The 13,788-nt window shown below is 36.6% G+C and overlaps 1 protein-coding gene across 8 annotated transcripts in view; it reads right to left on the reverse strand.

Annotated features, from left to right (window-relative positions):
- Positions 1–13,788, reverse strand: part of NLGN1 (neuroligin 1) — a 756,644-nt gene that overhangs the window by 592,532 nt on the left and 150,324 nt on the right. For 5 of the 8 annotated variants that reach the window (XM_032484180.1, XM_006175841.3, XM_006175840.3 and 2 more), the window contains exon 2: positions 6,882–7,694. In XM_032484180.1, coding sequence (XP_032340071.1) covers positions 6,882–7,374 — 493 coding nt within the window. In that variant the 5' untranslated portion in view covers positions 7,375–7,694. Of the gene's footprint in view, positions 1–6,382; positions 6,443–6,881; positions 7,695–13,788 lie in introns of all 8 variants that reach the window. The other 3 variants (XM_014551635.2, XM_014551633.2, XM_006175837.3) reach the window with 1 other exon arrangement.

Genomic DNA, 13,788 nt, shown 5'->3' on the forward strand with positions numbered 1-13,788 from the left:
GAAGGAAGAGGAGGAATATTAAAGGCCAAAAGATTATCAACAAAACCTGTCATGGGAAGGAATGTAGAAGTTAATTAAAGATTACATCATAATTATTAAGCTAGCAGTATGTTCTACATGTGAAAACAATACATTAAAAATGCAGAGAAGAAAGGAGAGCATTTTCTATAAAGGATTTATTTTGTGTCATAGCTCTTTTTGCTGGCGGCATGTGTCTTATGTTTTCAACTTCAACCTCAGTTTCTATAAGACAAAAAAGTATTTATTCTCTGGAAAAACTGGGCAGGACAACTATAATGGTCTTCTAATCATCGGCTTCAGGAGACTCTCTCTGCCTGTCAGTAAACAATGGAACAATTGATGTTGTCCTTTTAAAACTTTACAACCCTTCTAGATCTACTTCATTTCAGAGTTCCAACCTAAACTGTTAAGCTTTTAGAAGACTTAACCACATCTGTCCAAGGATAGTAATTCAAATACGAAGCCAAATCTCTGGTTTAATCTAGTTTCCATTCATCTTCAAACCCCAAATGAATCAGATGTTCTAATTATTCCAGAATGTAGTGATTTTTCTACTACCAAATTGGCTACCAATTTCATGTTTCTGTCTGATTTGGGATCCCACATAAACAGGATTGTTGTTGTTGTTGTTGTTGTTGTTGTGTTGTTTTATTCCCTCTGTTCTAAAATAGTCTCCTTAAAGGAAATACAGTTGGCCACTAACAAATTACGTATCTTCGAACAAGATACTTAACCTCTTTGGTTCTCCATTTCTGCATTTGTAAAGTGGGAATAAGAATCTCATAGGATTGTTGTGATATTAAAAAAATTAGCAAGGCTAGATGTCTAGAACATATTAAGAGCTCACCAATGTTAATTCTGTCTCCATTTCCCTTAGTGTCACACAGCAAGCAACTAAAATAGAAACAATCAGATGAGAGTACAATCACACTGCTCCCTCGACCCATGTACTCCTGCTCATGCACTCTGCTAGCTACGTGCTAATTTAAATTATCTACCAATGCTCTTTTTCATCCAAAACCTCCAATCGTTTGCTACAGCCCATCGTTCTCTAAGGATATTATTCTAGCAGTCTACCATCTTTCTTCTGTATTTTTCACCAACTGTTCCCCTCCTACTATATACAAACATTTCTCTGTTTTCCATCTTAATCTACAGCAACAAAACAACCTCTATTGTCCTTAAGCTTCCATTTTTTTTTCTGTTCCTTTTTATAGCAAAACCCCTTAAAATAATTATTTGTGCTTACTGACTCCAAATCTTCTTCCATTCTCTTAGACCCACTCCAGTGTGTCAGACCCTCACCATCTCACAAAAAGTTCATTCGGTAGAGTTGATCACTGTTGTTTACTTTGATGTATTTTCTTTATTTAGCTTCTAAGACAACAAAAATACCTTGGTTTACCTCCCATCTCACACATAACACTTTCTGTCTCCAAAGCCTTCCCTTCTCCTCTCTGAGACCTCTCAATGATGGAACGTTTCATGGATTAATCTTTGGTGTCCTCTTTTCTCTATTCTCACTCAGCCTCACGACTTTAAAAGTTTACCTTACATACATCACAATGACTCCCAAATTTAAATCTCCATTTACACCTCTCTTTTGAATGTCAAACTAGTTCCCTGATGTCTACAGTTGGATGTGTAAGAGTCACCTCAAATTTAGCATGTCCAAAATTAAACGTCATCTTTCTATTGTGCCTCTCTCTAAACTATTCTGCGTTTCTTTTTTCTACCTTAATTGATGGCAAATCTATCCTTCTAGGTATTCAGACCAAAATCTAGGAATCATCTCTGAATGCTCATTTTCTTCCACAACCCATACCAAATGATCAAGAAATGCCATCTTCGTAATGTATCAAGGCTCCACCACTTCCATGGTAACGACTCTGGTCTGAGCCTGGAACAGGCTGACGTCTTGTTTAAACTACAACAGCCTCTTCTTAGCTCTCATGGTTTCTCCATACTCTCCTGCAATCTACTCTCGATACATCAGTCAGAATGATCTCTTTAATATAACGTCAGATCTTTCTAAACCTCATTTCCTCTCTCTCTCTCTCCCCTTTCCAGATTTACTATACTCCTAGCTGTTCCTTAAATTCACAGGACTGAAGACTCACCTTAATGCCTTTGCACTGGCTCTTTGCTGTGTTCTTTCCCCAGATACCCATTTCATTCCCTTCAGGTCTTTGCTCAAAAGAAGACTATACTATCTTATTTAAAATTACCTTCACACTCCATACCAGCACTTACTACTTATTTCTCATTTTCTTCTACCCTTTTACATTTAGTTGTTTATTGTGTATATTGTTTCCACACACTAGGATATAAGCTCCAGGAGGGCAAGGATTTTTTATTTTTGTTTTTGTTTTCACTGATACATCTCAGGGGCCAAGAGCAATAATGTAATCAACACAGAGTAAGGACTCAATGAACATTTGCTACATGAATAAAGTAGATAGAACTGTATAATAATGAAGAAAGAACATTCTGTAATACAAATATAATCCCCTTGTAAAATCTTAAATACATTGACAGTGATAGGAGTCATTTTTATATATATATTTAATGAGGAAAAAGTCAGTCTCTATGTTCAACAAATCACCAAATAAACCCTAAATTTGTGGAAAAAGCTCTTGACTAAATTCAGCATTATCTCAGGTAAAGATTACCAAACAGAGCATGTAAAATAAAATAAAATATTTATGAAAATCAGGAGTAAAATTCTCAAGGAGTCAAGAATTGTACTGGAGACATCTAATTATCTATAAATAAAAATTGGGGTAAGTAAAAACAAATGAGTCAACTGCAACAGAAATGAAAATTAATTCTGTGTTCATCTTGGAAGAGCTGTACAAATAATACAATCGAAGTGCTGGAGAAATACAAAGCTAAACCACTCTAGGGTGTCTGTAAGGCAATCTATGTTGGGGATTCTCCGGGTTCCCTCGTTCCTCCTTTCTGTGTTTACTGCCTAACATTTGACCTCTTTACTGTTGGTTGGCAACTCTCACAAGTGAGCAAACTGGAGAAGCAAAATGAAATATAAGCAAATTAAAGCTACTCCTAACAACAGGAGGAATATGTCAGGATCTTGGCCTGGACTAAGAAAACGTGTATTATTGAAAAGTATTCAGTAAAATGGGTACTAAGCATGCTTTCTAGAAATCAGCTGCTAACACTGGCTTGACCTAATTCAATTAGGGTGACCATTAAGCCTGTCTAAAATAGAGTCAACTGATAGAATAAAAAGAATTCACTATGTATTCTATGAACTGCACTATGAATGTGCAGAAAGCAGGCAGGAAGAAGGGGAGGGTGAGAGGGTGGAGAAATACAAGACTCTACTATAGAAATCATCTACAGGAGGTACTTTAACATAATAGAAATGCATCTAATATAAGCAGGAACTAGGGCCAAACCTGACTCTACCACTTCCTAGCAGTAGAAACTGGGTCAGAACACCTGACTCTCAGAACCTCCTTTCATATCTGAAAATAAGGATAGTAATCTTCTCCCGTCACAAAGTTCTGGTGATAAATCACGTCAGTCCTCTACATCCAAATTCCGGTTTCTGCCACGTGTTATCTGCCTGTTTGGCTGAGTGTTGACGCTCTTCTCATTTTAAACACTCGTCCTTTCTTTCAATTTTGCAAGGATAAAACCCTGAAGAAATATCTAGAGAGTAATTAACATATGGTGAAAACTATCATGGGAAATATAAAAAGATAGATTAAAAAGTGCAACTGGGACCTGTTTTAAACGAGAGGCAGCCTGTTGGTAAAACTATGTTTTTTTCTTCTATTACACAGGAAAATATTATAAAAGCTCTATTTAAAAAATTACAGCAAGGTGACACTTGGAGGAGGGAGATTTTCATCCTTTTATACACACTGAAGTACAGAAAACACTTTTTTCTTTGTAAATTTACTTGAATGTAAGTTCTATGGGAAGAGAGATCTTTGTTCCATTCATTATTGACCCCCTTGAATAGTGCATGACTTACAACAGGCAATTAAGAAATAGTTTTGAGTGAATACAGATTATAGGGTACTTGGTACAAGGATGGGTGTCCATCTGCCTCTGCAGATGACCACGTACAACCAAAGCAGTGAGATAAATAATGAGCCAGAATTGTATTAGCACCTAGATAAAATGCAGCACAACTATTCCTATAGCTCGTAAATCATCATTCATACACTTCCAGGATTCTGTTTAAGAACTCGTAGTCCACATGCAATATATATTAGTGCATGCATAAATGTGAAATAACTAATACTTTTTGAACCAGGATAATATAATTTCTTGAAGTGACCAGAATGGACCCTTCATGACAGCAAAAAAAGCTGAAAGTCAGGAAATTTTTCTTCTCTTCTGCTTAAAAGTCAAGCTCTAACTTTACTTTTGTTTCTTTAAAAAAAAAAAAAAGACTATTTATATAGACAATTACATTTAAATTCTGTGTTATTTAGATTTTAGGACAATATACAAACAGCTAATAAAAAAGCAGAACTTATTTAATGATAGTGGGATATATTAAATACCAAAAAACCAAAGTAAAACAATTCTTTAGAATTCTTGATATAAAAACACAATAGATCTGGACTGTAAACCACACAGACTGACATAGGCATCTATAGATCTTGTCCTCAGGCTAATTATAAACTAGTTCAAAGTTTGCCAAAGGCACAGCCTACATGCTTCTTTGCCAATGGAACCAGCAGATGGAACCAGCAATCCAAAGAACAATGCAAAAGAATCTTCTAATGAATCCATTTCCCTCTGAAGTTGTAGGAGAAGAAAGGTCACTTCCTCACATACTAGCTTACCTTTTGATGTCCTTATCGGGTTTTTTTTTTTTGATTGTACATATTTTCATGTATTATGCTCTAGTTATGCATTCTTCAATAGTATCTTTATTTATGACTTTGTGAATCAACATCTTTATGATAGGAGGCGAAAGTCACTTAGCTAATTACACATGCTTGATAAGCTGCATAATAATAACCACTGCAGTAGTGTACATTAGTTGAAAGCATGTAAATTACTGCAGTTAGTCTCATTTGGGAAAAAAATAAGAGACTTTGTTTTAGTTATTTAAAGTATCCTTCTTATTGCCTCCACATCCACCTTCTAAAGCATGCTATTCTTTTAACCTGAATGATGACATCAATAATAAAATAAAGGCTGAATCCCATTCTATTAGCATGGCCAAAGAGACAAGAACAAAAATAAAACAAATTAAAACTCAATTTAAGGCAAATACTGCTGATTCGCAATTGAGGATTCAGTTTCATGAAGCTTCTTCCACATAAAGCAATCGTAGTAAAACAGAACAGTTGAGACACTTCCCACCCCACAAGGATGTTGTAATGAAATCTGACTTGGTCCAGCCAGGAGATTAGAAGTGCACAAAGAGATAGAATGTACAGCACTAGAATATTAATATGACTTCTGTATGAAGATTGAAAATTCTACAAAGTTATAATAAGGTCAAAATAACACTTAGATAATTTACTGCCATAGAAAATCATACTCTCCTATGAGTGATTTACTGGATGTTATATAAAAATGGATTGTGGACAAACTACATTCAGATGCAAGCTTGCAGCTGTCAGTGTCTACATTTGCTCAATCTGGCTAGAGGATGATTTGAAGGTTGATTTAATTGTAGCTTCTGAATCATGTTCTTCCCTATGTTTTAAATTGTTTAACATAAATATAAAAATGTTAAGGCAATTTTAAGACTGTAAATATTTAGTATAAAAAGCTGCAAAATCTCATTTTCTTCTGAAAGAGTGACTGAAAATGGAAAGACTGCCTGGGAAAATAGAATACCGTTCCTTAATAATGGTAACTGCCCAATAGTTACGGCAAATTTACCCTTACATGAGAAAGTTCATAGGGTGTTCATAAGAAACTAAGGAGAAACAAACAAACAAACAAAACTAGGCTTGTGACTGAACTGATCAATTTTAAGAGAAATAGGAATCTATTCTCTGTAGAAAAGGGTTCAGAGATCAAAGTTGACCACTGGGGAAGGCAGCATCTTTGGGTCCCCTGCAGGCAACAGAAATGGCCTAAGTATCTCTTCCTCTACACACAAACTCAAAGCAGAGCGTCAGCTCGTGCCAATGCTACCAGCACCAGCACACAAGGCACCACCAAGGAGCTCTGTCAATGTCTTCTACTCAGCTAGCGCTCTCCTTGACCATCTTTCTGCTCTTTGACGGACGTCATTAATTCCAAGTATCGCCTAACCATTCACTTCCCAGTGTCAGCAAATCATCCTCAGGGAGAATATCTTGTTCTTCCTCTGCAAGCTGTTTCCCCCATTTTTTGTTTCCACTTTTATACATACCTCCTTTTCTACATATTTTCTTGCCGGGTTTTCTGGCACATTCCTTGGATATTCTTTTTACTGAAAAATGAATAGAAGACTAGAAAATAACATGGCGCTCCATCACAGACCGCCGGAACATGCAACACCGCTATCTAACTCGATACGCTCCTGCGTTTACCGAGGGCGGAGGATCCCCAATTCGTTGAGCCTGCACATGCAATGGAGAAATGCTGATGCACCTTCTCAGAAGTCATTCGGTAGGAAATGGAAACTAGGAACCCATTTCTACCTGAATACACGTGCTGCAGAGGAAAGAAAACGAGTAGGCACAGGAAAAAAAATATGAACAGATACACCAACACACATAAACAAAAAGAGCGGCATGCACGCATGTAAAATATGTCTACATGCCAACAGGAAAAGCCATGCATGCTACCAGTACACATGAATTAATATTGTTAGAACTTAGAATAGAAAAGGAAAATATATCTCCCTGTTTTTCCTTCAGTAAACTCACCATCCTCAGTTGGGACATATATGTTTAAATACAGGCAATCTTCACTCTGGTCTTGTACGTATGATGAAACCACATCCAAGTTATTAGTAAACCACACAGGAAGCATGACTTCTGGCAATCTGCCATCAATGATATTCTGGGGACACACAGGTGCAAACTGAGTAGCATTCCTGACATCTGACCAGGGAGATGGTGGTTCTGGAGGCTGAAAACGATGTTCCCCTGTTGGCGGGGCTGCATATGGAACCCCAAGAAACTGAATAACAGGACCCAAAATTTCATTATTGAGTTCTTTCTTAACCCCTCTTATCTTGCCGAAGTTGGTAGTCACCAGAGGGTCTGCATCATCCAATTTCTGTGAGAGCACATGGGCAGCCTGAAGCAAACAGCCCAGCAAACAGAGGGTCAATGAGGCACCCAATCCCCTGTGGACCAAGCACGCCATTACTGCTCTCCACGTATAAGTTGACCACGTGCATCTGGGCAGTGCCATGGTCCCACATTAGTTGTGTAGTTGTCTGGTTACAGTGAGGCGAAGGTATTTGTATCCACTTGAGACAGATTGTCTAATGGTAGAACACACCTCCGATTTCTTAAAGGTGAGCTTGTCAAGAAAAGCTCAGAAAGCTCTTCATGCAGCCAGTATCTCCCATTGATTTCACACGTATTGAAGTAGTATCTTCAGTCATCACTATTTATCAGACCATATCCTATTGATCATTCTGTTTTCCACAGTAGCAATGTGACGAGAGTGGCCATTGACTGTACATTTCCCTCTTATAAATCAAATCCAGTTAGCTTCAGGTCTATATCCTAGAAAAAAATGAAAATAAATCATTAGTATGAACAAGCTAAATAGACAAGAGTGATAACTAGATGTTTTACCAGCTACAGAAATACATTCATAGCGGCTGGAGTCAGGTGAATTAAGTACTACCACAGGAAAATCATGGTTTGATGTGAGATGACAAGTGAAATAACTGATTATTAGAAGAGTGAGACACTTGCCTCCTGACTTTATACACATTCAAAGTGGAAGCCAGCCTTGTCAAAATACAGAGTTTCAGAAGCATTTTACAACATGGTTTTCTTAAAAACTGAAGGCTATATGTGAAATTTTCCCTTTATTGAAGGTCTTCAGTCACTTCAAGGAACCACACTATTAATCACCAAACATACTAAAAATTAGAATTCAAGAGCAGAAAATCTTTTTTTTTAAATATTGGTAGGGATTTAGTGGAATGTAAAAAAAAACTGTAAGAATGACTCTCTCTCTCTCATATATATATATTATATATCACACAAACAAACAAATAAAAAGGTGGTCCCTAATCCCATGCTATACAGAAAAAACAAAGCTAATGTCAGGATAAGAAACCCAGTACTAGTTCAACTATGATCATTTAAATGCAACTACCTTATAAGGTCAATCTCCTTGCTGTTTCTCCAAAGTATGCAAAAAATCACTGGCTACAGGTCCCTCATCATAAATTAAGATTCAAGAACTTAAAAGACAAAATGGCTTCAGACACAATTTGAAAAGAGACAACTTGGCACCATTTTTGCAGACTTTTTTTTTTTTTTTTTACCATCTAGCTATATATTTTAGGTATCAGTAAATTTGCAACAGGAAAATTAATGTCTGAATCAAAGTCAATATACTTTAAATTACAAATGTTTTCACTATCTGTTAGAGATCAAAGGAACACTACAAAAAAAAAGTGTGGTAGTTTAAAAGAACAATCATACCTAATCATAGCATCTTGCATATTAATACTAATCAAATATCTAATGCTGTTTACCCAGTTCAACTTAAGATGCATCAGAAAAAATGAAACACTCAGTGCAGTGCAATTCAGAGTGTAATCTTACATGAACTGCAAAATAGCACACAACTTGGCAAATTTGTCTTTTCTTGTTCAAGCAACCTTTTAAAGTGCTTAGTTTGAAAATAATAGTGTTGATTTGTATTACAGATGGTTCTATCCTGTCATACTATGGGAAGATTCCTGAAGAAGTGCTGGTCTAGCAGTGAGGCTGTCCTGACTTTGTGCTATTGAAAAAGAGATTGTGAAAACTATATAGGGCAGCAGGAGATTTGGTTCAAGCCTGGGGTTCCTTTAGCTCCGCACAATTCACCACAGAAGGCAATGAGATAAATGTCTTCCTCGAGAATACTCCAGTCTGTGTTAATTTGCATACCTTTGCTGTGAAAGCATATTAACATACAAAAGACAGGCTTAGACCCATCCCATTTCTGTCCCAGAACGCTAGCATATATTGAAGATTTAGCTACATAAATCAATTCCTGTTAAGAGCATATTATGTTCATTCTTGCGCAGAATTGTGGTGGGTCACAGCATGGCTGAGTCTTTCCTAGTCACCTTTTGGTGTTAAAAAGCACAATTTTGACACCTAAAATAGAGAACTTGTGATAAGGCCTTAAAAGTCTCTATCATCATATTTTATTCAGCCTAATTATCAAGCACAGTGGTTTCCAAAAATTCTTTTTTACATACTTGGTATCTCATCAATAATAAAAAGTACTTGTTTGGTTACTAACAAAATAACATTCATTTTTGTACTCACAAATCTTTAACTGTGTTAAAAATAAAAGGGTTGCTGTTTCCCACGGACGTGCTACTTTAACATAACTTGTGGAGGATTAGAATTCTGCACACCACAGTAAATTTTCAAATTCTAATAATGTTTAGCTTTTTGAGGTTACAAAAATACCCCATTATACATGGGTGTCCCTGTATGGAGAACTACAGTATCAACCCCAAATATTTTTTAGAAGTCACTATTATAATAACAACAGTTGCCCAAGTCTAATGTAAAACTATGGCTTCTTTAAATAGCTGAAAATTTATATATAGGGAGAATTATATATATATCCTAAATATAAAGACTCTTAAATTTGTTGGCAGGGCTTTTCTTTTTCTGTCTATTGGTGTTTCCTTAGTATTTGCCAAACCCTTAGCTTTTATGAATTTACACCTCATTTACAACAACCCTATAAACTGGGTTCAACAGTTATCGCCTTTTTACTCACAAGGAACTGAGACTTAAAAGAGGTTAAGTACCGTGGCCCAGGTCTCTCAGCGAATCAATAGCAGATCCAGGAGCCCACTGGCATCTAATTTAAAGGCCAGCCTCTTGATCACTACACACCATACAGTCTCTCACTTCACAATTAACACATTTTAAAAACTTGATCCTAGTGCATTTAAAATTGAATTGTCAAAGTGTTTTATGTTCCTTCAGAAAATAGAATATAGGTAAATACTCTGACAATTTCATAAAAACAGAGAAATTTTAAATGGCCTACTCTGTTCTTATTGGAACTTTAGATTTTATTTTGTTACCTTTTTTACCTTGTTACACTGAATGCAGTGATTGGGTGTTCATATGTATTTAAGCAAGATCATGTTAAAATAATAATAGGTAATCAAAAAAAGCCTAAGTTCATAATTGCATAAATGTCCATTAATAGATATTGATAAATGAATTATGATATATTCACAAATTAAAATCCTATACTTCAGTGAAAATAAAGAACTTAGACCTAAATATATTGCCATAGATAAATCTCAAAATTTTTGAGCAAAGCAAACAAACTGCAGAAGATTAGGTACAGTAAAATGCCATTTAAGTAAAGCTTAAAATATGCAAAACAAAACTGCATATTATTCAGATGCATAAATATGTAATAACAGAATATTTGTTATCCATGGATAAGGAGGAAAGGGTATGAAATTAGTTCTAGCAAGTAATTAATGTTATTAATTGATTAATTGGAACTAAGAATGATAATCTGTGATGAAACCTTAAAATATCATAATTAATTAACTACAACAAGTTTCACAAATCTAAGAGTTGATAGTGTTGGGTAATACACACACACACATATTAGTTATGAAATTATCTGTATTTTTCTGTATGTTTGAAATAATTTATAATATATCCATTAAAATGATGAGGTCAGAAAAGCCTTATTCAGCAGTTCAGACAAGTAGGTGAGCCTAGAAATCCACACAGGACTAGCTTCCTGACTTTGCAGCAGGTGGAGATACTAGCTCACAAATTCCCCCGTTTTTTCTCCCTTTGGGTTAAAGCATGTACCTCCCCACTGAGATAAATAAATTAATAATAAATAACACTTATAAGGACATCATAAATGGGAATATATTATCTCCTTGCATTAATTCATCATAACAGTTGGTCCATCAACTAGTTTGTTCCTGAGTGACCCAGATCAAAGATGATGCTGGAGAGAGTAGAGAGAAATCTCTGGGACATTAAATAATCACAGTGGGTGGACACATCCAACTAACCTTTTGTTCACTCAACAAACATGTATTTGGTATCTACAATGTATATGCTGTTGCACTAAATGTTATGAGGATTTAAAGACAGGTACAATCTAGTCACTGCTCCCAAATAACTACAATATTGCAAAGAAATAAGTTACATAAAAAATGGCTCTACTGTAGGTTGGAATGTGACATGTGTTCAATAAATACATACGAAGTACAAGGAGGTGGGACCCAGGAGGATGTTTCCAACTTCTAACTTTACATAGCTTTTGATGTGTCTTTTTAAAAATTATTACCTATATATTTTCTACCTTTGTTTTTATTGCAGAACCAATTCCCCCTACTGATTTCTTATTTAGGAGCAAGGATTTTGTGTTGTTATTTTTTTTAATATCTTTACATCTATCATAAAATCTAGGTGAAAGTCCCTTACATAGAGCAGGCATAGGTAAGTCTCAGCTGATCTGGATTGACTGCACGTTTACCACCAGAGCTGCATGGAGCTTGGCCAATGCTATACAATTGATGGTTGTTATTCATCATAGTTATGTTCTATAAAGTCACTGCGAATTAGGGAATGCAGATCCACTGCTCTGAGGGAAATGCGTGTGTGTATGTATACATACACATGAACGTGTATATATGTATATGTACCTGTATATATGTGGGTATAGGCATACACACACATACATTCATGTGTGCATGTGTACATGCGTGCACACACACACAAATATACATACACATATTTCACATAGCTATAAATTCTAATCTTCAACCCTAAAGCAATTCATCCTAGTAGACTCCATTTTCTTTATTTTAAAAAAAGAGAAAACAAAGTTCAGAAGTGCCTAGTGACGTGTCTGAGGTCACCTCGCTAACAGATGCCAGCGCTGGGACTCACACCCACTCCGACTGGCCCCAGAGCTGAAGATTCTTGCTCTATATCGCACTCCCTACCATCTCCAACCTCTGTCCATCTCTGAGTGGAGCTGAAACAAGAAGTCAGACCATCACCTTGCTCCACCTCAGCAGGAAACGTGCTCATGGGGTGACTCACATTTTTTGCATCTTGGCTCATGTCTGTGAATGACTGCAAAGGCTCTGTGAGTATTGACTTTGGGGTTACAAATAAATTTTACTGAATAGGCAAATTTGCACATTCAGATACAGGAATAACGAAGATTGACTGATCAACTAAAGACAAAAAATGTTTTGTACCTGTAAATCTATCAGCTGTTCTGAGGTCAGAACATAGCCTGTCAACAGCACTTAGTAATAGTAATGGGATTTGAGAATTGGACCTAGTAATAACAATTTAATAACTGCATTTACTAATAACTGGTTTCAGTGGAATGTGACAGTTTTCATTTCAGTGGCCAAGCCCAGCCATGTAACTGAAATGTGCTTATGGGACCAGCTCACCATAAGTGAACCTGACCACCAGCAGACTGTGGCCTTGCTCTATCAAGATGTCTCACATGCACACTGGTGGTGGTTCAAGACCTGGAGATAAGGGGTAACCGGTGGGACCCAGCAGTGGGAGAACAAAGAAGCCTGAGTCTGAGATTTCCAGACCCCATTCAATGCATACTTTTCTCCTGCTGTTGCTCTATCATATTATTTGCCTATAGTAAAGCTGTCCAAAGAGTATAAACTATTTTGAGTCCTGTAAGGCCTTTCAGTAACTGAACACTTAAAGTAACTAATGTGTGATTAATTCACACAGTAAGTAATTAAAAATGAGAAGAATAAACGAATGCAATCAGGGAAAAAAATGCTGTTAGGCTTCAAAAGAAAAGACAGATTTACCTCGAGTCAGTGGATTAGGAAAGAGTTCATGAATCAGGAGGAATATGAACTGGTCCTCAAAGAATTAGACCAACACTGATAGTCACAGAAGGAATTCCAGGTAGAGGGCACATTCTAGAAACAGTGGGAAAGACATGTAATGGATAGTGTGGTGCTCAACCTCCCATATTCCGAGTGGCAAGTCCACACCAGCGTAGAAAGGTCTGGTCTTCTTGCCTCACTGCAGACCAAATCTGCAGGGCCAGCCCAGTCCCAAAGCTCCATGTGGAAAGGGGCAGAGGGAGGAGATGGTTGTCATTCTGACTCCCTCCCAGATGTTTTTCCTAATGGTATGTCCCAATAAATTTTTTCCAGGCAAATCTCCATCTCAGAGTCTTTTTCTTTTTCTCTTGGAAACCTGACCTATGACAGAAAGGAAACAGGCAGCCACATTTGGGGAGGGCACAGTTTAGACTGGCCACAACACAGAGTAAATGAGAGGTTGAGCACTGGGTGAGACTGGAAAGACAGGTTATAGCCAAATCAAGCAAGCCCTTCTTTAAAAGGCTAAAAAGTTTGAATTGTGTTCGTTAGATGATGAAAAGCCATTAAATAGTCTTAGCAGGGGAAGAGTATTCTCAAATCTATTTATAAGAAAATTAAACTGGCAGTACTGTGCAGCAGAGCTCTCTAAAGCAGTGTGTTTATACCTCACCACAAGAGGACCAGATGAGAGAAGGGAAGTAAATTGTTGACTTTCTATGTATTATAATTTTTCATGTAAAGCAAAAAAGAGAAAG

The sequence above is a fragment of the Camelus ferus genome, chromosome 1 (assembly GCF_009834535.1).
Source record: "Camelus ferus isolate YT-003-E chromosome 1, BCGSAC_Cfer_1.0, whole genome shotgun sequence".
NCBI classification, from domain to species: domain Eukaryota; kingdom Metazoa; phylum Chordata; class Mammalia; order Artiodactyla; family Camelidae; genus Camelus; species Camelus ferus.